This window comes from Eurypyga helias, unplaced genomic scaffold (assembly GCF_000690775.1).
Source record: "Eurypyga helias isolate BGI_N326 unplaced genomic scaffold, ASM69077v1 scaffold3725, whole genome shotgun sequence".
Taxonomy (NCBI): Eukaryota; Metazoa; Chordata; class Aves; order Eurypygiformes; family Eurypygidae; genus Eurypyga; species Eurypyga helias.
In genome coordinates this window covers 21,662-47,506 of record NW_010253223.1, presented here as the reverse complement: position 1 = coordinate 47,506, position 25,845 = coordinate 21,662, and the positions used below count along the sequence as shown (strand labels likewise).

Below are 25,845 nucleotides of genomic sequence, written 5' to 3'. Positions count from 1 at the left end.
CCAATCTAAATCGCCCCACTTCCAATTTCACCCCATTACCCCTTGTCCTGTCACTACAGGCCCTTGTAAAAAGTCCCCCTCCAATTACTTGGGGGTAATTACCCACACCACAACCCACGCATGGCTTGACGGACTTGTACACCAAGCGTTTGACCAAGAGTCGTACTCCAGCTGTGAGATACAACACTCCTACATCTCCTGCTTTCTTGGCAAGTTGGACTGTGCCGCTGACCTTTCTGGTGCTGCCCATAAAATTTCTGAAGACAATTGCAGCTCATCAAGATAAATATTAGTTCTACGCTAATATTTCCACAGCCAATTATGAAATGAAATAAGTACTTGTGCTTAATTTATTCCCAGTGGATAGAGAAAAACTCATCAAATATGTTACTCATTGACCATTATTTGAACTGTTTGAATAATATAGAAAATATACCAAGATACAAAACAACCAAATGCTTTGAATATTTTTCTAATGAACTGTCTATCAAAATTAAGCGTGACTAATCTAGTCAGCATATGTCACTTTTGAACTCCCTGCAAAGAACTTCTCAAATATGTTGATTATTTGGTTATTAGTCACTGATTCAATGTTACAAGTAATTTGCAGTTTAATTTTAGTCTGAAGTTTGTCATAATAATAGAAATTGAGCAGTCTTACTGCCCAAGCGCAGGGTTTGTACAATACTGCTCCTGTTTCTCTGAATGGAAGTGAATAATTCACAAAATTACACTCCTGATGCAGCCCAGAAATCCTGAATTAAAACTCTGGAAATATCTCTAATCACCTCACTAATCTTGCTGATTGTTGCATAAAAGACTACATCAGGAAAAAAAATAGTGAAAATTCTGAAGACAAACCATGTGAATATGACTTCTGCTGCTTATGAAGATTTCTGAGTATTTCTTTAGAAGTGGTAAAATTACTCTGTGAAATGGCTTGAGAATAAGGAAGAGATTCAATAAAACGCAAGTCTTTGGTGTCCCGCTGTAGGACTGAGCTGTGGTTGACTGTTTTATGAATTGAGCTGAAAAAATTTCTAAACAAATAAAGACCATTTTCTATATTGTTCAACATTGCTCTTCCTTATCTTTTGAGGTAAATTTAGTATGCAGAAAAATGTATAAAATCAAAATTAGTTAAGCATGAATTGTGGGTAAGGGCAAAAGCAAGTCTACATAACAGCCAACCCTGATTTTTACGTGCCGCTGTGTGAAAAGAGGAATTGTCAGACATAGTTTCACCACTGCAAAAGCACCCATCCTTTTTCCCCATCTCTCACAGAATAGAGCCTGCAAGCAACGATGCCACGTGAAGACATTCTACAATAGGTATTCAAGAGTTCCCAAAACTCAGAAATGATTAAATTTTGTAACTCGGCTCATTCTCTGCTTCCAGGGGCTATTGCTCAAAGCGTTCATGAAATTGTGTTGAATAAGTAACCACAGGCCATTCCGTTTATTTTACTTTGTAACTTACTATTCTAGAGATGAAAGGGTACTGCTATAAAGCCCTGAACTATATATTCTTTAATAGAAAAGGTGAACAGATTAAAAGTCCTCACACAGCAATGACATTCCTCTTTAGACAGACTGTGGAAAATTTGTAATATTCAGTTAAGTTCTCTAGGGAAAGTCAAACACTCCAAAACCCATTTCCTCCTATATCATTGCTAAAAGCATCACACGTATGGACTGTAATTTAATTTATTTGCCTTTTTTTCTTTTCTTCTTTTTTTTTTTTTAAGTTTGATTCTAATGTGGATTCATAATAATCCGTAATATTGCCCACAATGTTTGCGAAAGAAACAAGTGTTTGACATTTGCTAAACATCTGCATGGCTATTTTTATGAATCTGGCTGAGAGATTAATTGCAACAAAATAGAAGGAACAGAAATAACTTGGACAAAGCTTACTCCGTCAGCTTTCACTCAGACTGGCTGCAACCCCCCAGGTAAGGAAAGATTTGTGGTTATTCTCTAACCTTTAATTTTGGCAGCCGTTTAATGGTCTTCAGCGGCCTTAGGACCCGCAGAACTCGCAGTGACTTGATTGTGTTGATGTCCTTGCCTTTGGTTCCTCTGCAATGGATAAAAGGCACAAGAACAACAGAGGGAATACTTTGGTCCTCAGGTCTCTAACTAGAATATCTACAGGTACCCAATGTGGTTTGAGCTGTGGAATTGCTCTGGGGCTTTCTCTCAGGCTCTCAGTGCCATCCCCACCACGGATGCAGACCTACTGGGGACGACTGCAGATGAACGCCCACGTGAGACGTGCTAATCACCACACAGGAGGAAGGCTGTGGCCAGGACATGGTCCTTGCTGTATTCAGCCAGACGTGCTCTCCAGTCTTCGCCCACTTCCCAGCTACTCACCGAGCATCACCCAGGAACCGGTGACCTTCCTGCCCCAAGTCCCCACCCAGGCAACGGTCAAAGCCGGGGCAGCAGCACACCTGGGCTGCAGCCAGTGGGAAAGGAGGCTGAGTACATTCATCCAGCCCAGGCTGGAGAAGCGAGAAAGATCACACTTGGCTCTCCTCGGCACCTGGGTGAGATGGGAGGATGTTTCTTTGTGTGCTTCTTGCACTTCTCTGGCAGGGATGTTGTGTCTACACAGTGACCTGGAGCCTCCACGGTGAGGGACAGAGCTCTCCTGGGGACCAGAGCTGCTCTATGCCTTCATCCTTGAGTCTCTCTTGGAAGACATGCTACCAAACCCATGCAGGAACATGTAATATGATGGCATATTACATGCCTGGAACAGTGCTAGGGCAACCTCTCACTTACGCATGCAGGTGCTGTAAGTCACATTTGGGTTTAGTTTTTGTTAAAACTGAGTGCAAGTCTTGAGACCATTCCTCTTGTTAGCATTAACAGGTTTTTAGGGGAAGGACAGAGTTCCTTTCCTCATGCACTTCCAAAATAAATGAAAAATAATTATTTTTCCCCCCTCCAAGACACAGTTACATCTTCTTTCAACCCAACAGCAAAACAATGACATTCCCCTTCATTTTGTATGAAGTGAAAAATGGGATGAAAATTTCTAACAGAGGTTTATTCATGACTATAGGTTTGGGTCTGTGACTGTATTGAAGTAACACAGGTGTGAATGAGTAACATGTTGGACAGATGCTGATATACCTATTCTATGTTCTTCCAGTTTGCTAAATGTTTCTCCTCTCCAACAGGAAAGCAACAGAGGGACAAGTAACCAGAGAGACCAAGAGACATGTCCAGGTAGTGGACTGCAAAGCTTCTCCCCGCCCCCGGATGCAGCCAGTCCTATGCACTGTGCTAAGGGATAAGCACTGAGAGTGGAGGAATCCTCCCAGTTTTGTGGCTGGCTGATGTTGCTCAGCCCTGGAACGTGTCTTTTTTGGAATCTATCCACTCCTAAAAGACTAATAACTCAGTACTAATACTGTACTAGTCCATACTACACTGGACTGGAATCTGCAACCTAGAAACACACATTCCTGCCTCATCTCTGGTCTTTCTCCAACTACCAGGCACTGCAGTTGTCCTGAAATGCAATAAACAGTGAGACAAAAGGAATTTTCGGAGGGTTGTGGGTTGTATCCCAGTGTGTTCAGCTCTGGGGAACCCAGCATTAAAAGGCCATGGACCTGTTGAAGCGAGTCCACTGGAGGCCACAGAGATGCCCCGAGGGCTGGAGCCCCTCTGCCATGGGGACAGGCTGGGAGAGTTGGGGGTGTTCAGCCTGGAGAAGAGGAGGCTCCGGGGAGACCTTATAGCACCTTCCAGTGCCTGAAGGGGCTACAAGGAAGCTGAGGCGTGAACCTTTTACAAGGGCAGGGAGTGACAGGATTTGCTCACCCTTCCAGAGGAGACAGGGTGGAGAAAACAACAGGGGCAGCCAAGGTGACAGCAAGCAAATCGCTCGGGTTGCTCCATGTTGCCCAGCCAGCTGGGGTTTAGCTGGGTGAGGAAGCAAGGGCAGAGAGGTTGAAGAGGTGGGAGCATAGGAATGTAGAGGTGAGAGAAGGGGTAAGGTGAGAGGGTTAAGGGACATGTGATTGGGGCAGTAGGAGAAAAAAAGAAAGAGGTGGGATACCTTGGTCCAGAACTATATTAAATTCTCGATCATCTGTGGCCAGGTTTCTGGTTTGCAGACTAATGGGCAGAACCCAGCTTAGCAGCACAGCCACTGGCAGGTAGCAACCAAACGAACACACCTCAACCGCCCTCACCTGGGTTCAGCAAGACCACAGAATATTTCTGCATGGGATAATCCAGTGCTCCTGATTCCTGGAGTCCTAAACACCTATTTACTACGCTGCCATACATTTGTGCTACGTAACAACTCTACTAATTAAGGCTTCCTGGAAAGGCAGTTCCAGATGAGACCAGAGACACTTCTTGGCTCCGGGGCTGGCTCCAAGCCTGAAGCAACCACCTCTGTGGACTCCATATTTCTAGGAAGGTGAAACAGACCTACTGGGGACTAGCGGATAGGTGGGGCAGAACAAATCCTTCCCCCTGGGTCTCTGAGGGGAAAAGCTGTTTTTCCCTCGCATGGAGAGGCGTGCGGATGACTGCACTGAGAGTTTGGAGGTGAAGGGCAGACAGCTCCAGTCCTACAAAACTCCTTCTGCCTGAACAAATGACACTAAGAAGAGTCGATTTATTTATTTATTTTCTTTTCAGGCACCTAAGCAAATAAAGAGCGTGAGACAATTAAATGTTAATAGGATTTATCATCTCAGTCATATAGAAAATCCTGAAAAAATCACCCTTATTTCTCGTCAGAGTAAAGCTCCTTCCACAGCAGAAAGCTTTTCAATGGACTGGTACTCTGAATTAGAGTGATGCCAACTGCATTTTAATCAAATGGATCTTCTGCAACGATTTCAGCCTGTCAAATAAAACCTTAAGGGTTGTTTTCAGTGTTTTTAAGAACACCCTCTGCCAATATTGGTTTTTTACATTCTAATACAAAGCCAGATGTCCAACAACCCCAAAAAAAAAAGTCCAGGTGGAACTAGGATTCAGTCAAAAGGTTTATACAAGCACACATTTGTCCAGAATGTTTTTCACAACAAAAATAAATTGCCGTGGAAGGATAAGATCTTAGGTGACTGCAGAATAACACCCACAAAATTCAGAAGAGGTACAGAAGAGCAAACAGGATAAAGACAGACACCAAACAGAAGCCCGGTGGCTTTAAAAAAAAACTGAAAAACAAAACCCAAACCAAACAAAAAAAATCACTGCTATAATGAAAAAAAAATGCATTAGGTCTATTCTGTTTGAAATAGGATTAGGCCAGTTGTGTTTTTGTGGGGCAGTTTGTTGCTCATTTATTTAAAACATTAAAAATGTTTTAAAAGAGCTTTGCATGGTTTTTTTTTCCTTCAATAAATGAAAGGTCCTTTAAAAAATTAATAGTTCTTTAAAATGGAAGCTTCTTGTTTCTGTTGCTCCTGCCAGTAGCTCTGATTTCATGTAACATTGGGTTCTTAGAGTCATGTCATCAAATATTGAGTAGGGTGGAGTCGCCACCTTCTGCAATTGCCTGAAATCCCCAATGCAGCAAGTGAATTCCTCCATCAAAGAGCAAATGAGGCCATGCAACTCTGCCCAAGCACAAAGCCACCCTTTCCCAGCATCTAAATGATCTGGTTTCCTAGACAGAAGAAAGAAACAAGTACCCAATTTCCTGTACCACATCAAAGACCATTCCTTCCGTCCTTTTCATTGCATCTCTGGGTTATCTGCTGTGGAGAAGCCCATCCCAGCTCCCGCTCTGCTCAGAGCTGCAGATGAGATGATGCAGCTCTGCCTCCCCCTCCATCCCCAAAGCAAAGCTGCACTCTACTGCACCGACAGCAAAACGGCCACCTCCTTGCAGGTAGGGAAATGCAACTTCTGCTACCTCCTCCTTTACAAATTGCCCTGCCAATCTCTCAACAATCCCTCTTCACTCTGTTTTCATGTCAAAGACTTTCTCCAGCCTCAGAGGCTGACAGCCTGAATCCCAGCTGGGTCTCATTACCCAGACTGCACAAAATTATTCTTGAACCTTCCAGCACTGTTAATATAGATGGGCAAGTCCTCAGAATGAGGGATAAAACTGCTTCTTTAAACTGAGTTATTAAGATTTTCATGAATTGCAACTCACACTTTAACAACTTACCCACTAAGTCATCCCCTCAAATCTTTTTGGTACGAATGTATCTGCTTATAGTTTCTGGCTCTCTGGTCAAGACTCTCTGTTCTACTTGGCTTTCTAGTCTGCTCCTATCCTCTGCTTAAAGAAAATTAGGATGAATGAGGACTGTTAAGGGAAAATACATTTCACTGAATAATGAGCAATAGAGGGACAAAGGAGTCAATGCAATGGGTGTAACATGGTTTGTTTCCACAGTGGCAAGTGTGTGTACACACGTTTGACAGGCATAACAGTGCAGCAAGAGACAGGAATAACATATTACCCCATGAAACTCCTAGAGAGAGATTCCAGCAAGAAGAAGACAAAGAAAGAGCAAAGTCAATGACAAACAGAAACATAAGGCTATACAGTGCACCCCATGCACATACAGCTGTGTGCTGGCAGATAATCCCATCCCTTGTCCCACACCCGCCAACTCAACGTTAATGAAAATAAACAGGCAAGGAAGTAACAGGTTGGCTGTAGAGCATATACCCACACATCCCCTCCCCCGATGCATCAGCTCTTCCACTGACAAGCAGGCAGATAGGGTAAATAGATTTTCATCCTCCGGACACTTTGGGAGGTAATAACTTTGATTGTTTGGCAAATGTTGTTTGCTTTTCCAAAGAGCAATGTGAAATTCTGTGCATCTCAGCCACCTTTCTGTTGTTGAAAGTGTAAAAACACAATCTCTTTGTTACTATTCATGGGCTATTTCTATTGAATGAGTAGACTTTACACCCGGGGCTGGTAAATTTTGATGACAAATTTGCTAGCTTTCTTTAAGCTCCTCTATCTATTTCTATTTCCCTAAAGACTAAAACATGTCTGTATGTTTGCAGCATGTTTATCTCTACAGAAAGAAAATAATTTCCCTTTGAACACATTGGTAAATGGAAGACATTTTATTATCAGTATCATCAGTATTATTAATGTTTCCAACATCTCACTGGGGCCCTTGCTTTACAGAAGATTTTTTTGAACTCCAGTCAAGCACAGAATAGCTTCTAAAGAGCTACAGGCGGAAGGTAGACGTCTAGCTAGTTTGAGAGGCTGAGATGGATTTTATGAACCTTGCAGCAATGACTGATACCATCTCGTATGCCTAAACAAACACGGGCTGTTGCAATACTCCAGATGGAAGCGTTTCAGGAAGCTCTCTTTTTCCTAGGTTTTCTGTGACAGGTCTGTTCAGCAAGAAGTTGACCCACATCACCCTTGCTGGACACCAACAGGGTCAAGAACATGCATGAGAATTAAATCACCCCCACTGAGTGGCAGTCGGGTATTCTTGCAAAAAGAAACGGGCAACAGCCACATTAAATGCATTTTTCACCGTGACACTGAAGACGAGTGACCGGACTGCAGTGTGTGCTTGAAGCAGCCAGCTAACAAAACAACGAAGATTACCCGGTTTGTTCTCCAAAAGCTTTTTTTTCAGGATTATCAAGATTCAGTAGGCTCAGTGCGCCTGTCTGGGTTAACCAAACAACGCAGTTGAGCCAAGGACATGACTATCTCCCCAGTTTTCATCTGCACAGTCTGGGACTTGTTGGTATTCATAACCAGGCTAGTGGGAACAGAGAGCGAGCCTTCCCCTACAAAAGACTGGATCTCCTGCTCTCAGATTAGACCAGAGATACTGCAAGTATTCCCTGAGTTGGCCATCAACACTCACGCTCACTGTCTGCTGAAACACGGACATGTAGCAGAGGTTGCAGTCATAATAAAAATCACAGAATCCCAGGTGAGTTGAAACAGAGAGCGAGCCTTCCCCTACAAAAGACTGGATCTCCTGCTCTCAGATTAGACCAGAGATACTGCAAGTATTCCCTGAGTTGGCCATCAACGCTCACTGTCTGCTGAAACACGGGCATGTAGCAGAGGTTGCAGTCATAATAAAAATCACAGAATAAATTCAAATTTTTCCAAGTTGCAGAAATAGGTTTAACTCGCTTTAATCTGGGAGACAGTAAATATGCAGGCAGGTTTTATGTATTCACTTTCTGTAAATCCCTGCTCAATTCTTACTCAAAGAGCATGTAAAATAGAAGCAGCTTGGGGCACACTATTATGAAGCACAGTCAGGGGATGGCCAAGTAATTTATTTAGAGGCGGATGAGGTACTGTTAGATATTCATGGCCCAGTGCGAGCAATAGAAACCCTGAGCGCAAAAAGACTCAGAAGGATTAAAAATTATTCATTTTAATCCAATGTCTTGTCCAAAAGAAAATCTTGTTCACAGAGAATATTTTTTAAAGGCAAACTCTGACGTTTGTTCTCACAGCACATGGAGTTGCTCTGAAGGGCTCACAAAATGCCCCTTCCCCCAGTCTGCCTTTACAGTTGGAATTCTTGATGGAAAAGAGAAATTCTCAGTGAACCACAGACTTGGTAATATTGTTTTGCAAACTCCTGCTTGTGGCTAATATTATTTTACTTTTATATCTCTCCAACTCAGAGGAACAATGTTAACTTGTTAAACTTTAAGTAAGCTTTTGCTTAACTCGGTCTGACCACATCCAGTTCTGAAAGACGTTATGTTAATACATAACATGTGCAGGGAAACTAAGACACACATGTCTAGTCAAGCTTAAAAAGCAGCCTGGTTTTGGATGTCAAATTTTAGGTAAGAAAGACATTCATCAGATCAGCAATTCCAACTCAAAATGGCCTTGTCTACAACAGAGCTCTCAGCTCCTCTGCAAAACAAGTCTCTAATGAACAGAGAGGGGAGAGCAGCATCCCCTTGAAAAGCTTATGTTGGACATGACTTGCTCAGAGATCTAAAAAATTCTTCGGTGTGTGATTGGGCACAGAAAGCCGAGAGCCCAGTATCCCCAAGTGTAACTCCTCAACTGACTCACGAACCATAACAACAGTGTCAATCCCATCTCCTGTCCATCCACTCCATGGTCAAATCAGCACAGACCATTTTTATCAGCATTTGCTACAAAGAATAGAAGATCTAAAATACACATCTCTCAACCCTAATGTGAACGGAATTTTGACACCTCAGAAAATTCAAAACTCCTTAGAAACACACCAGAAAGGTCCCAGTAACTTTTTATACCACGTGGGACACGGCAGCATTTTTCATCAGCAGTGCACTTCAGAGCATCAACAGCGATGGCTGTCCGCCTAAAAGGTACCATCAGTCTAAAATACACAAGACATGCTTCTGCAGTTCCTTGACAAAGGTGAATGCTTTTTCTCATTAGCAAGTAAAACATTGCTAATTTCTTTGCCTTCTCTAATCATCATGTCAACAAAGAGGTGAGTGGAGGTTGAGCTTGGGCTGCTAAATGTTCACTGTAATTACTCAAGGCTAATTTAGCAGAATATTAAGCTGGCCAAGTCCTGTAGCTGGTTTCCGGGTCATCTCCTAGAATGTGTCAGGAAAACATTTGCAAGACAATTATTCCATGGCCCAGAACTACACTTGGAAAGTTTCTTTCTACCATCCAACTTTGAGTTGCTCAAGTACTGAAGAACCTGCATTGCTCTTCCTCCTCTGGTCTCTCATGAGAAAAATGCTCAAACTAAAAGTTAATCTTCATTTTTAAAAAGCAATTCCTCTGTGTCCTCCATGATGTTAAGGAAGCACATGGAACATTATTTAATGTTGTAAATAGAGAGCTGTGATCGAGGGGGAGGAGTAATTAGCCTTAGAAGTGAAACTCTGGAAATGCAAGTACCCTGAACAAGAGAGAAGGAGGAGATAGAAATACCAAAGGTATATGGACAAGAAATACCCATGACAGTAGAAATAATGTGTTGTAAAGAGTTCCCTGAGTTATCAGCTGATTTCATTAGCTACATTTTCATAGTAAAGACAATTTTTAAAACAATTGCCTGAAGACACAGGACTGCCACAAACTGTTATAGTGTGTTCTTGAAAAAAGTTGGCCAGAGGTTCACAAAAATCTTGGTTCAGTGTTTAAACAGTGAATGAACTCACCCTAATACCGGGAGAATTTTCAAGAGATTCTATCACACAAATATAGGGATTTTTTGGGTTTTTTTCTTCCTCAGAGCTACAAGATGTTAAAGGGCAGAAACTGAACATGTCACTGAGAAATCTGTCCACAAACACTACGCTTCAACTAGCTCTGTGCCAGCGTCCTGCCTCCACTGCAATTTATTTCTCAGAAATTGGGATGTTAAGGAAAATGTACTTACGAGAAGGCAAATGCCACCAAGGCCCCGCTGACCACAATGAAGTCCAGGATATTCCACAGGTCACGGAAATAGGAACCAGGGTGGAGTAACAACCCCAAGTCAATCATCTTCAGAGGAAACACATCAAAATAAAGAGTTTTAAGAAAATAAATACTGAATCAACTGTACCAAGGTTCAAAGAAACATCTCTGATCAAAACACCCTTCACAAACTCTTCTTCAAGGCTTCACAGCAGCAGGGAAACACCTAGATACTTAGTCAAAGTTGTGTGCCTCTGAAAAACTCTCAAAAATCAAAGCTGAAGTCAATAAACCATAACCAAAAGCACGACAGACAGAGTACTAACTGCTACATGGGAGTGTTTGCACAGACATACAATAATTACGCGCAGCAGTCTGTGTGTGACACGTCCACATAGTTTAACTTTATTCTAACCCAAACCTACCAGATTAGTAGGAATTAACAACTGACGTAGGATGTTACACGGTAAAACACAGAGGATGGGAAGACCCACAGCAAAATGCAGCAGTCGGAGAAACACGCTTGCTCGGAGCACTTGCTAAAAGATGCTGCTCAGCACAGCAGCCTGGCTTGCTTCTGCACAAGACTTGTGTGCTGCTAAAGAGCTTCTAGAGTTGTGTTTTAAAGGGCATGCCAGACATTATATCTGCTTTTATGAGAGCTTCCGAGAGCTTGCGTAAGGCTACTTTCCTCGCAGAGCTTCAAATCCTTCTATTAAACAAGCAAGGGAAAATTTGTTTTGCTTTCTGCATCTCTTTTGCATCTTGCTCCAACAGTAAAAATTAACTCCGTTATTACCCCAAGAATAAATCCGGACTTTATTAGCATTGCGCTTTCTAGAAAGTTACTGCCCAACAGTCTTAGCAAAACCTATCACCCTACTGAGTAAAGTAAAAAGATAAATCCTCAACTTACTGAAACATGACAGACCAAGAATCAGTTGTTATTAATACTCCTGATCAGCGCCAAAGGAAAAGAGAAGAATCACACGTGACTCAGTAAGGTCTATCAGCTCCTGTGTCCTTAGTCACACACAGACATTTCTGCATCAGGCCCCCACATTTCTTACCCTAAAGAAACTAAAGATATCCTTATTTTCTACCATAAAATGTGAGATTAAAGAAACCAGGAGAGTTGCTAGAGAGGCATCTACTGTGCACTGGCTACTTCTGAGTGCTGCTCATGAGCTAGAGCTTTCCATCATCACCACCTCTCCAGGCGCCCCAGGGAGATCTGTCATGCTCCACCCTCTTTCTGCCAGCTTCCCAGGAGTAGATGGGAGTAAATCTGAAAGGGGAGGTGAACCTTTCTGCTTGGAAAAAAAATCTTACCTTGATCACCATCTCGAAGGTAAAGACACCCGTAAATATATAATCCAAGTATTTCAGAGCCTAAATGGGAAAGAGAAATGCGTATTAGAGGAGATTGCACACTGAAATAACCCGGACATGAGCACGGAGTAAAAAGTCTATTCTAGCAATGGTCTGTTTGCTACAATGGGTAAATGTCATCTCGTGAGAGGCTTTCAAATAGTTTAGGCACAAACTCAAATCATCTGATTTCAGCAGCAGCGTTTTTTTCCAGCCCTTGCCAGGCTACCGTATGCATGTCCATGGGTTGGTTCCGCGCACCTGCGTAGATGGCAGGTTTAACAAGGCAAAATGGATATTTCAAATTGAAATATTTGAGTATCCTTTCCTAAAGAGCTTATTTGCCAGCATCTGTGTAGCCGCCTCGGTTTCTCTTCTGCTGTAGCTGACGACATTATTATTAAAGACCTCAGGAGAGCAGGAGAATGATAAAATCCTTTTTGTAAAACTGATTGCACCGTTATTACTAAGCATGGGTAAGAGAGATTGCTCGTAGCTACTTCAGCTCATTACTGATATAAGGATTCATGGATTCTCCCCTGGAAAGAGCTATTACTGACCAGATTCAGAAGCAGGATGTCAGACTAGGCAGTTCCTGCTCTACCTGGTCTGCCGACTTGTGCTCTGAAGCTATTCAGTTCCTTAATCTGTTTAAGGGGTGGATGAACTCAGCCCCCTCCGCACACATCCTGGTAAATGCAATACCAGTCCATTCAAATATCTATAGATGTCCTAAATTTTAACATAATTCTGTGGATGGGAAGCACCTATTCACAGTCAGGTTCATAGGATTATACACAGTGAAGGGATATTAAGTCTATATAAATACCACGTTTTCTGCATACTGCAACTATCTACACTGAAAAGTCCAAAATTAGAAAACTGCATCTCACAATGTCTATACTTAATCTTCAGTTCTGCAGACTCCCAGTTGCCCATTTAAGAGGGTGCAACCAGCTCTGTGCCAATGTCCTCATGTGAGTGTGCTTGAAAGCAGACACCCAGCTGTCTGCTGAGTGAATGCATGCTCTCAGGTGGCCCACTCCAACTACTGCTCACAACAGCACCCAAAGCCTCCCAGTTTGGTTTGACATCCATGGATAACTAGATTTTTGACTAATTCTAGGAGACGGCTACCATACCCCACCAAGAAGGCCAACCGTATCCTGGGCTGTATCCAGAGAAGTGTGGCCAGCAGGTCGAGGGAGGGGATTCTGCCCCTGTACTCTGCTCTGGTGAGACCCCACCTGGAGTGCTGCGTCCAGCTGTGGAACCCCCAATATCAGAATATTAGGATATCACGATATTGACCACTTGGAGCGAGTCCAGAGGAGGCCACGAGGATGATCGGAGGGCTGGAGCACCTCTCCTATGATGAAAGGCTGCAAGAATTGGGCGTGTTCAGCCTGGAGAAGAGGAGGTTCCGAGGAGACCTCATTGCAGCTTTCCAGTATCTGAAGGGGGCCTACAAAGGTGCTGGGAGGGGACTTTTTACAAGGGCCTGTAGTGACAGGACAAGGGGTAACAGGTACAAATTGAAAGTGGGGAGGTTTAGATTAGATATCAGGAAGAAATTCTTCATGAAGAGGGTGGTGAGGCACTGGAACAGGTTGCCCACAGATGTTGTGGATGCCCCAACCCTGGAAGTGTTCAAGGCCAGGCTGGATGTGGCTTTGAGCAACCTGATCTAGTGCAAGGTGTCCCTGCCCATGGCAGGGGGGTTGGGACTGGATGATCTTTAAGGTCCCTTCCAACCCAAACCAGTCTGTGATTCTGTGATTCTAAGATAACAAGCCATATCTGGTTTTACTTCCTCAGGCTCTGCTCGAGCAGGAGCAGGGGATCTCAGGACAATGTCAGCCCTGGGTTGTGACTGGGGAAGCCTTTCCCATCGCTTTTCAGGCTCCTTCCACGTAAGTCATGCAGCCAAACCACAAGGGATTTCCAGGTTCTCGGAATCAGATGTGGGTGAAGCAACAGAAAAGGACAGGAATTGCGAGCATTTTGATAATGGAACAAACTACTTTGAGTATGTTATTAAAGAAAGCTCCAGTTTTGCACTTGCGCGTGCACCGTGTTATCCTTTGGAGATGGGAATGGACATGCCATGTGCATAACTGCTGGGAGAAGCAAAACAACTTTATTCTGTTCGTGTTGGTTGGCACTCACATCATTCCTCGGTGACTCAGCTTGGACAGGGTCTTCTGCAGCCAGGGCAATGCTGCTGAGGGCTATAACTATGAGGATGACCATCTCAAAATAGCGCAGGTTGACAATGTAGTGGAACAGACGCCGAATCCTACAAAGAGAAGCACATAGGTGGGCTACTGCAGGTGCTTCAAGTCAAGTGCAGTGGTATGAAAGACTGGCAGGACAAGTTCATCAGGACTACCACCTTTATGATTCTTACCACAATGGTAAGAAAATAAAAAAACAGGATCAGTAGCTTTAAATTTGTCCAAGAAAAGTGACAAATGCTTCAATTTCTAAGCAATGAAAAACTATTCACAAATTTCATCTAATAACTCTATCTGACCACAATTCCCAAACACTTAACTTCACAGAGAACTCTACATTTGCACCATATTTGTCAGCTGAATAAAGGACTTAAGTGCTGCTTCAAAATCAAATTATGTGTGTAACTTGTCAACAACCTTGTTATCTGAGAATGCAATTCAGTTACTATACCACATTTTCTCTAAACAAATAGCTGAATAGTCAGAATTAAAATTTATTTTTCACATCTACTTATATATTCCTTTTCTCTGGATTGCTAATGGCATCAGAATGAAAAAGAATTAAAAACACCAAGGAAACAGATTTGATATGAAATAACATGAAGAAAAGTGCTTTTGTGGATCTCTTATCTCTGGTTATAAATCTGACAGAAGTGGACTATCATCTTTGTGCTCTATGAATCCACAGAAGTGAAAGGCAACATTTTCAATTACATTTGTACCTGTAACTCATGCATCAAGTGCAGTTCATCAAAGAAATAACAAGTCCCTGGTTTTAAATCTTCCTCCTTCAAAACCAGCAGTGAGATGCGAGAGCATGTGCAAACTGCCAGTGGTGCTGTTTAAATTCATGCCTGTCCTAAGAGGGTGGGTGGCACTTGGAAAGCAACAAATTTCATTTATGCTTCTCAGAACTGTTTTGCCCACTAGCAGCACCCGGGTCACGCCTGGCAGGGCTTGGAAGGGAGGTAGTTAGCAATAGACATGGTGAAAAACTTCATACCCCAGAAAGCAGAAAGACCTCTCTCGAGAAGTTAGCACCAGCCAAAACACCTGAGGGGATCCAGCTGGGCCTGTATCTTGCCCAGAGGAAGCAAACCAAGTTGCTGACATTCCTAGAGTTTGGTCTTCCTCTTGTTATTTCCCCTTGGCTCTGTGTTGTAACACCTCTCTCCCAATGAACTTTGTTTTTCAATGGTCTTTTAGTACAGCTTCTGGGAGAGGAAGGGTGTGTGTGTGTGTGTGTGCTGAAGACAACTGCAAGATGACTAAAAGAACATACCAAATCCTGGACTATGAGGCTCAGAAGGTCATAACTGTAGGATGAGCTGAGAGAAAACAGCATGTGTATGAAAAAAAAAAAAAATTCTTGCTGTTTCTCTGCCCAGTCCACTCCTCGGTTCAGACTCTTTTGGGCTTGGGACCATCTAGCTTCCCACTCTACACTGCTGCCTTGAGCATTTCACAGTTACCACTCATTTTTGGTGGTCATTTCACCAAAAAAAAAAAAAAAAATCATCTGAGTTACCAAATATTAGGGAAATACTTTTTCCTTGCCCAACCAGACAGGGCCCAGGCTCCATAATTCAGATTTGCCCCAGAAAGTAAAATTACACTATGAGTGCACCTCATCTAACACTCTCCCCTCCCTTTAGCTGCCTTTTACATGAGTTCAAAGGATATGTTGCCTGATTTGAAATAACACAATGTTATCAGTGTTCTGAAAAGTTATCCTGAAGTTCCTGAAGGTCTACCTGGCAGGTGGTTGGAGAAGGCAAAAGGGAAACACAAGTCTCTGTCTTGTGAGTCTGAGAGAGAAGGGGCACGTATTGAGTCTTCAGTGCACCCTCTTTAGAGATGAGATTAGATTAGATTAGCAGTAGTTCATGGTCATTCTCCCTCTCTGACAGCTGGCATTTAGAGATAGTCTCTAACTCCTGTTGATGAACGCCTTCCGTGCTCATAGTTGTATCATCTTGGAGCACACAGGGCTGTAGCCTGAACCATGCAGCTGGCACTTGTGATTAAAGAAACAGTCAGCCTGCCGACTGCCCAGGGGGGCCCAGCTGTGGCTTCCACCACAGACGCATTTCTGGTGTCAAAGATGAGTACACAGAGCAGCCTGTTTTGTTCCTCCGACTGTCCCAGTCGCAAGTCTCAGGAGGTGTAGGAGCACTCATTCTTCTCTGGAATTGAGTTGCCAAAGGAAGAGCCTGAGTCCACCTCAGGTATCTGGGCATGCACAGTACAGCCTCAGAGAACAACGGGATCTGCAACAAGTCTACCTCAGCCAGAGAGAAACAATCACTTCTGCTCTTAGCAGATCTCCGGGTTGGCAGAAGTTTCAAATGCCCTCCATTGCCCTAAGTTACTGCTTAAAATGACTCACAGGCCTTCATGCTACAATTATTACAGCCCCTGCTGCTCTTGTCTAGTCCTACAGCCCTTCAGAGTGACACATTCAGTATTTACAGGCTTTGAGTACAAAGCTCCCCATGAGGCAGAGGTGCCTCAAGCGGAAGAAATGCTGTAATCCCAACAGATCTCACAAGCTGTACTCTCAGCCTTGGCAAACGAAAAATATCCAAATTTTCTCAGAAGTTCAAAGTTTTCAGTGATGTCAGGGTACTAGTATGGAAAGGGCGCAAATTCCAGCTGAGGAACCCACAACATTTTGCTGACATCAATACCACCCCCAGCCTGCTTCTCCTGGTAATGTCGTCTTCTCCCAGTGACACTCCATACTCCCACCCTTCAGTGACCTACACCTGAGCAAACAACTGCCCACCTGACCGTCAGCAGGGCAGTTAGGAAGGGTTGGCCTAAAGCATCATCTTTTCCCTATTCTGGCAATTTATTCCCCTAGGAAAGCCCAACTTAAAGGCATAATTTTGTCTGCAGCCTACGTAAACTTTAATTACATTTTCCAATGTGTTTGACAGGCAGATGAAGATCACGGTAATGTTATTGCTTTGACTACCCATGCCTGAAGTATCTGTAACCCACAAGTGACATTAAAGAGTCAGAGGACTTACGGATTTGTAGGACTTAAGATAAACATGGAACTGTAAGGCAAGATCGGTTTAGGCCCGTTTTTCGTCAAGTCATCGACGTCTTTCTTCTCCTCTGTTTTACTTTCAAATTCAACGTTGTTCACTGAAATGTAAATTTGAAGAAAAAGAAATGAGAGAGTTAAAAAAATGTATCTGCAGTCTTCACACAGCAGGCTGCCTGCAACAGCTGGATATGCAAACAATGCAGCTGGGATAGCAAACAGCCTCTGAATATGTTGATTAAATGTGATGAACAATCATTTGATTATTATCACCGCTATTTACTACAGTATGATACACACTGCAATTATACTCCTTAACTGCTGCACTGATGAGCAGTATATCAGAAATCCCAGGAAATGAAAATGCCCAGTGCAGACAAAGAAAACTTACATTAGCTGCCAAACTGGGGATGGAAATCCCATTCCAAATATCATAAATTATTAGGGAGAGAGGATCAGCTAGGGATCCTTGGAAAGAAAAAAACACAGTAATTCTAACCAACCGCAAAATTCTGTACCTTCTCCCATAGATCAGTAGCACAATTGGCTTTGGAACATGTTAAAGAGCAAATTCATAGATGAGCTTTAATAATTTTCGGGCTGAAACTCCTGAACTTCCCAAAATCAGGAACAGACACTTGGAAGGGACTTCTTGGAACCCACACAGATCTCATTCTAGAAGATTGTTCTGAACCTAATTCCCAAAGGTTAGAAATACATTCCCTATTTTCAATCATAAGTTTACTTGGAGTGTGTTTATAGGATCATTTACTTAAGATGATTACCAATATATGAACTGGAAAACATTTTATGCTGCAAATTCTCTTCTTAGACAGATATATACACTTGCCTATTAATTCACAGCACCTAGAATCCCAAACGTCACCCACTTATAATGTGTTAGGTGCAGGTTTTTTATTACTTCTTATTTTATTTTGTGACAAAATGACATTTCATTGTGTGTGAGTGACATGTCCAATAAAGTCCTTACTGTATCTCAAGCCAGATACACAGGAAACGGCCAGGAAAGAGAGAGGCTGATAAATCGTGATTGACAGGAACTCGGAATTGCAATACATATATAAATTACCATTTAAAAAAAAGGGGACAAAAAAAGACAAGTCTTTTCACCGTGTTGTCAGCCACACAAAACTTGTAGAGAAACCGCTAGCTTTTGGCTGTCCCTCTTGGAAAGCAGAGTCCTGTGTCCTAACGTGGACCTCTTGGATTTCATACTGCGCCTCTCCTCGGCACCCCCAGCTCTCAGGTCTCCTCCACTGCCAGGGATGAGCCACAGGCTGGTGGCCAGGTGGCTGCAGAGCAGAGCTGGGCACAGTGACCTGTGACTGGCTGCAAAACCGTGCGGATCTATACTGATCGACCCAAGGGACAGAGCTCTGGAAGAGGGCAAGCTAGGGGGGATCTGCTGAAACTGAGACACAGCAGACTGCAAAAAGCTTTAAAATGACACGGCCCGCAGGAACCTGAAGCAGCGGAGTCAGATGATGGATGGTGTGATAGCTGAGTGCCCGTGGAAGACCCGCTGTTCCACAGTGGGGTCAGCTAATAAGCCAAGAAGAGTGAATTCAGATGATGGGCTCAAATGCAATGCCACTGCCTACCCTGCCCCTTGCTGTGGGTTCTGTGGCCAGTCAGGCCCCTGGGACACCAAGCAAACTGTCACACAGCACTGTCAGGGTGGGAGTCAGCAGCATGGCAGCAGAGGAAGGTGATGATCAGAGGATGAACTCCTGTGGCTCACAACAGTCTTGACTAGTTTGCTGCAGAAACGGCTTATTTTGCTGCACAGTTTTGTTACTATAAACGTGTTATTACAAAAACTTGTTGTTTTTCTTGCTCTTTGTGTCTTTCCCTTACACTAAGACATGGATGTGCTCTGCGTGACCCATCTCCAGGGAACTTTGTTTTCCAGAGCCACCAGCTGACCCTCACATTTTGGGTTCCTGCAGGCTGCACGAACTGTAGAGCCTTTATCAACAACAAGTTCTCTCGTCCACCTACTGCAAGGATGTAGGTGGCCAGGAGAGCCCCCATCACTCAACGTGTACTTGGAAAGTTAGCTGGTTTCTAGCAATTTCACAGCAAAAAGCAAGGGGACAAAGGCACTCACTTGGGATGACAGTGGTTTCCCCCGGCGGGGCAGTGATGGTGACAGGGATGTTCACAGTGGTGGTTTTGTCCAGAGGTGGCTGAATCATCCGTGTCACATTCTTCTGGTTGTCAGCGTCTTCTGGCTGCTCCAGCACTTTCTGCAGATAGGTGCTGGGCAGGGTGTGCACAGGGACGCTCATGCTTCCACTGGCCTCAATCTCACACTGATTCTCCCTAAGACAGAAGAGCAGATTTTATCAAATGTATCACGAGAAGGATGCAGAGAACATATGTACTCTGATGCTGCATCTCTTGCTACGTTTCATGGACTCGTTTCTCCATGGAAGACCTTTGCAGAAAAGTCATAGACTGAAGGACAACCTACTAATCAACCAACCAACATCCAAGCACAACACGAAGAGGAATTGTGCCTCCGAACATTGCTATTCAATTTAACAAGACTCGGAACTGAGGTTCGTAAGCAAGGACCACATGGCACTTGCATGTAACAGTGACATCAGCTTCCCAGCATCAGCTGGTTTCTGAACGAAGTCTGACATTCTGCTTCTTAATATGCTCCTGAGGGATTATTTAAATGTGGTGATTTTTTTTCCAGTCCCAAACCACTCTGTAATATTGCTGTAAGTGGCTAAATAGCTTCTGCATGCCTCTGCAGCAGTGGCTACATTTCAGTGAGGAGGAAAGTGAGCTCGTGCACATGATCATACTAAACAGCATGCAAAGTGTTTTGAAATCTATCTGAAAGGAAGATAATATAGACAGGAAAATTATTATCTCAGTGCCACTCACAGCTCTCCACGGTGACATGAACTCCATTCTAAAGAATCCCAGTGAAATTTCTTTTCCATCAGACTAATAAAGCTGAAAAGGCAATCTATCCTTCTTTATTAACTACTCCAAATGCTTCACAAGTACTATTTTTCTCACTTGACTTATATAAGAATTAAAGCAAATGGGGTACATCATTGTTCTTAATGGAAGAAGCCACGTGCTGTAACAACTGGTGATGCAGCTGACAGGCTCACCATAAAAAAAGAAAACCAAAGGGCTATAAGCAAGACTGGATACCATTTAAAAATAGTTCCCTCAGAAACTTCCTTCAGAGGCTGTGAAATTCTCCACTCAATGTTATGTCCTAGAGAGTCTGTTGGTATTTACATCAAGGATATTTCCTTCCTTACACCTGAGCTGTTCTATGGGCCATCATGGGCCAAAATCATCTTTAGAAGCCTTTGTCATTGCTGATCTAAGCAAAACGGAACTGCAGGTTATGGCAGCTGGTGTGAATGCAGGAAGAACAGCAGGGAATAAGTAATTTTCTGAAAGGTGCCTGGGGCCTCGTGTCCCCCGAGCTGTCCCAGGGATGAGTCTGCCCGTGCAGCGTTCACTTACTTGGGCTGATGATTCCGGTGCTCCTTCTCGCCAGCCTCCCCCTCCTTCTCCCCATTCTCCTTCTCCACCGAATCATAGGTCGACAGCGCCTTGTTCCTGAACCTATGCCGTCTGTGAGGCTCTTCTCCATTCTCACCCTTGGACCCGGGCTCTCCTTCCCGGTTCCCAGACCTCGACCCTCCCCGGTGTCGGGAACGTCGCTCACTTCTGGCCCCATTGACTGTCCCATTGCCTTCCTTGCCTTGCCGTTCGGCAGAGTGCCGGTGAGTCCGATGCCTACGGTGCTCCTTCTCGGCACCTTCTTCCACTGACCCTCGTCGATGGTGCCTCTTTCCCCCTTCCTGAGTCCTGTTGCGATCACTTTTTCCTTCCTTACTCCCCCCTTCCACCTCTTTGCTACGGCTCCTGTGCTGCCTGTGCCGCTCCTCCTTATTGTTGGTGCCAGTTTCCCCATTCTCGTCCTTGGTCACATCACCCTTCTCTTGCTCTCCCAGTTTGTCCTTATCCCGATGCCGGTGGTGCTTTCGTGGAGCTTCTGCCCCATCAGTAGAGCTGACTTTGGTCTGTTCCACCTCCTGCACGTCCACAGGGCTCAGCTTACTGATGTTGTTCCTCCCTTCGCTCCTCGGCTCTACCACCAGTGGCCGATCCAAGTGAGTCTTCATGTCTGGCCGAATGTGAAGGGTGGTAGCATAACGCACCCGCTCCTCTGGATCCAGCTCGTTGTACAGTGCCTCACAGCTGGCTCGGAAATTATGCATCCGGATCTGGCTGGTCCTCTGCTCCCAAACAGACTTGGATTTGGAGGAGTTCTGCTGCTTGCTAAGGAGGGGAGGAAGGTGAAAAGTTAGTATCCAAATTTGCACAAATTCCCTAAAAAACAAAACCAAGAAAAAAATAGAGCAAATTTTCAGCTGAGACGGAGGATTAGAGGGTTGAGCCAAAGCAATTATAGGAATGGAGAGAGAATGGCTGGCAGAGAACATGAGCAGGGAAAGCCAGCAGGATCATTACTGTTAGTTTGCCCCCACACGCGTTAGGCACCATGAAACAGGCCCTCTGCAAGGGACTTGTCTTGATTTCTAAAACGTGGCCATCCCCCTTGGAAGCCTCAGGTATGGTCTGAAGAGTTAAAGTCTCACAAAAATGACATGGCACAACCAGAGCTGTCAAACAGCCTGCAAGGCTCCCCCCCAATTAACAGCACCTTTCTCCCCACCTAGAAATGTCTGGATGAGCAATCGGTGGTGAGAAGTTAGATTGGCAGCAGGGATGAGGAGAAAGGACATCTGCCCCTGAGGATCCAAGCCTGTGCACCCTGCCACCGGTCCCCTCCCCTTACAGCCAGTCAGAGGGGTCACTTCTCAGGCTGCACAGCCCTTTTGGCTAATGACACAGGAGAGACGTTGCCGTAAACCCACGTCATCCTCCCGAGGTGAAGATAGACCATCCAGCCCACGCATCGCCAGAGTCTGGAAAAGTACAAATAAGAAAGGAAACCTGTTCTGTGTACCATGAAAAGACCCCAGGGACTGGGGGAGTCACACGTAGATGCAGATGTGATGCACCTTTTTTCCCCTGGAGAGACCTGCTCTTTTCTGTGTGGTCTGCTCTAATGAGGATACCTCCACTGGCATTGCCCTAATGCTTTGGTTTTTCAGCCCAGTGCTTGGTTTCTGACCACCACATGTGAATAAGTCACCTACCCAGCGAATGCAGGAAGGGAAGCCTTTGCTGTCTTTCCTCCTAGAGATTACAAGTCAAACTCTGTTTTAGCATAAAATCAAAGTAGACCCACTGGCTTCCAGCGCAGAGTTCCGGATTTAGCCTGGTGGAGGTCAGCACCCATTTTCTTCCTTAATGAAACTTCTAACAAAGAGAGGAAAATCATTTTCCTTCCACTATCCTGCTCAGATGTCTCCATTTGCCAGACATTAATCTGACCTCTGCAGTCAGAGGGGCCGTGTTGGGCTCACTGACCTCCGGCACTTAACATGCAGGCCACGAGGCTCTGGAACTAGAGAAGCGGATGCATTTTCCTTACGTACTTTCTGGGTTCCCCTGACAATAGAAGAAAGCGACTTTCACACGAGCATGTGCTGACTGGGACTGTCAGGGTCTGTCGCCACGCACAGACCCCGGGGGAGGCAGCGTTCAGATGGGCTCATGTAGCACAGTGGGAGCTGTCGGAAAGGCTTTGCATCTCTGAGCTCAGCTGGGGATCGGTTCTTTATGGAAGGTGCTGCTGCCCGGTTCTGCTAAGGAGGCAAAAACCTACTCAAATGCTCACTGCAGATGCGATGAGGGCAACCAGGCAGATGTGAAGGGATCTAATTTAATCCAGAAATCAGACTGAGCACAGCTAATCACCAAAACTAAAAATCTACATCCTGTGTTCCTGAGAGGCACATTCTGGACCAATTTCCCACCAGCTGAGTGCCCCATTTACACCACAGCAGAAGAATGGGTGACAAATATCAGAGTTCTAAATGCAAATGATACGGAAGGTACTGAGGACAAAGCTTAGAGCCCCACTCACCAAAATCCCACAAAGGGAGAGCAAGCTTCTGGTTAGGGGAGAGCACTCCCCAAGCTGCCCCACCGACCCCTGGCACAGGAGACAGCAGCCTCATCATAGCAGGCAGTAACCTGTCATTCTTTTTGGTTCAACATTATAAAATATTCAAATGCTATCACCCATCAGCAGACTGACTTAGGTTTAGAATGAATTATGCAAGACATGAAGACATGCAAAGTCTTCTCTGCCCAGACCTGCCACCCCACACAAGGATTTCCCATGGAAAGCCATGTGCTTCGCATTTGCAGCTCTCTGCAGTCTGCAGAGATCAGCACAGAGATGGAGCTGCCTGGAATGGGTGTTCCAGGATGTCCTGTGTGTCCTCTGGGATGGATGGGGTGCCTTGCTCTGCAGTTCTCCAGCTCTAGCTCTGCTAAACCAAGCTGGGCTATGAAAACGAACCTCCTCTTTAGCGCACAGGCTCAGGAAAACAAGACAGCTTAGGGATGTGTACGTGCATGTCTGAGCTCCCCGAGTACTGCCTCAGTACAGATCACCAAATGCGTTTGTTCTTACGAGACATTTCTCACTTCATAATGCAAGTCCTTGACATGGGGACCTGTGCTTTGAACAGCCAGAGCGAGCTGTCAACACTCAAGTGATAACTAGTAAGAACAAGTTGGAATTGGGAAACTGCTCTTAATGCTGATTAAAACCTTCAATTTATCTACCAACCAAGAGCACAGAGAAGAGCAGAACCACCCACTCACCATGCACCATCCTGTGCTCCATTTCCACGGGACAGGCACCACGCAGGGGTGGGATGCAAAGGCCCAGACTCCTGCAGAGATTCTCCAAAGTAAAACTCACAATGAATCATCAGGCAACTTCCACGGACACAGCCTCTCCATCAGTGCCTGCGCTGATCCCATCAAAGCCGAGATATAAAGAAAATCTACATCAGACTGGATGTGGTGAGGAAGGTTGAGGATGCAGGGCTGGTACTCATCGCACAGCACAGCAGAGACACTCGGGACCTGCCAGCTCTAACACAAGTTGTATCACTTCAGGAGGGGTTTTTCAGTTGGGTTTCCTTTATGCCAAGAACACAAATCAGTCTCTCAACTTCCTCTGAGATGCTAAAGCTTCCACTGCACTTTACTCATGGCTAACTGAAAGGTGCTGCCAGGTACGTTCACCACTGAGAACATGAAGAAACCAAGTAATGCACATATTAACTAAGCCTATTTTGCTAAAATCCCTTCCTTAAAACAAACACTGAAGTTACAGACTCTAATTTCTCAGCATTCAGAAATGAGGTTCATCCTTAACATTGACGCAGGTAGCGGAGGTGATCGCCAAAAGGCTGCACCACACAGCCACCCACTGACTTTGGGTACTAATAAGTCAAAGAGCAGGAGGAACTCAAGTAACGACCCCATCCTTTCTTCTTTCTACACGAAAAGACACAACAAAAAAAACCAGTCAGAAAATAAAGTGCAGTGAGAATGCAATCAGGAAAATATGAAATCTGCCTGGAAGCTCATTATCGTATTCAGACCAGTCAAGAACATCAGGAACAAGTGACAGTGCACATAAAGTCTGCTGTAGGAAATGGAACTAAAGCAACCGGGCGGGTTGGTCCCTCTGGGGACAGTGTTTAGGGGTTTTCAGAGCCAAAGCAGCAGCAACTGGAGGGAATGTGTTGTCTGCTTGTCCAATTAAATTTATCTGACTCTTGCTTTCTACAAGCTCCCACAGCAACTGAACATGGACATATGTGACAGCTTCCCCTCTCCTGTTGCTCCGCTGTACATCTTCACAGAGGAGAGCTTTTGAACTCATTACGGCACAACAGGAATGTCACCTTAAAACAAAGCACGGCTTCGTTACAACTGTCTGCCTGTGAGGATACGGTGCCTATTCACACAACAAAGAATTGCGGAAGGAATGGAAAAACATAGACAGGGCAAAATCATTTCCTCTGCTTCCTCCAGTGTTTGGTCCAGTTAATAATTAAGTGACGCATGAATTGGGGCAGACAAAAACCATCTACAGTACAAGCTTGATATCCCACAGTGTGTCATCACTTGTCCAAACTGATAAAAAATGAGCTTTTGTGATAACAAATATTTCTTTCCACAAGAGAAAACTACTTATTTATGAAGTCAACTCCTTATCTGAAATCCTGTTTACTTCTTAAAATCCTTTGGAATCCATTAAGAAAATTGCATTTATCACTCTGACTTACAGACATGGTATAAAGATTAACGTTAATTCACTTTCTTCACAATTACTTCCCATCCCTATTTTCTGTCCACAGAATATTTTGAACCCTTTGAAGGGTACTGGCAATATACTTGCTTTCAGATCCTCTGGGCTTGAAACGCTGTAGTATATATTACTGTTAATATGCTTCTCTAAGCAGCTCCACTGTTTCTGCTTGGATTAAGAAGTCAGCAAACAACTCCTGCCTTTGGTTAAAAAGAAAACCATAAAATTGATGTAGAATCAAATAAAATGCATATTAATAAATCAGTGACTAATATTGGTATACATAAAAACTGCAACCAGTCACTGTTTAGATTGTTCAAGGAAGGAAAACATATTTTTAGTCATATTCTAATCTTAGGGTGCTCCTTAATGATTAAGGATTTTGTCATCATAACCTTTTAAAACACCACTTTAGTTAATGGCACTTTGCTTCCCAGAACTACTGGTTTAATCAGCTACATAAATGCAATCCTTAAAATTT

The 25,845-nt window shown here is 44.2% G+C and overlaps 1 protein-coding gene across 1 annotated transcript in view; it reads right to left on the bottom strand.

Moving 5' to 3' along the window:
* The window catches only part of LOC104510356 (voltage-dependent N-type calcium channel subunit alpha-1B-like), a gene marked incomplete at its 3' end in the record, with an annotated part of 49,995 nt that overhangs the window by 2,949 nt on the left and 21,201 nt on the right, over nucleotides 1–25,845 (bottom strand). Inside the window, exons 4-10 of the mRNA XM_010152582.1 lie at nucleotides 20,573–21,394; nucleotides 19,179–19,393; nucleotides 17,028–17,148; nucleotides 13,925–14,054; nucleotides 11,717–11,776; nucleotides 10,365–10,471; nucleotides 1,986–2,082 (exon numbers count right to left, since the gene is read on the bottom strand). Of these exons, the coding sequence (XP_010150884.1) occupies nucleotides 1,986–2,082; nucleotides 10,365–10,471; nucleotides 11,717–11,776; nucleotides 13,925–14,054; nucleotides 17,028–17,148; nucleotides 19,179–19,393; nucleotides 20,573–21,394 (1,552 nt within the window). The remainder of the gene's footprint in view (nucleotides 1–1,985; nucleotides 2,083–10,364; nucleotides 10,472–11,716; nucleotides 11,777–13,924; nucleotides 14,055–17,027; nucleotides 17,149–19,178; nucleotides 19,394–20,572; nucleotides 21,395–25,845) is intronic.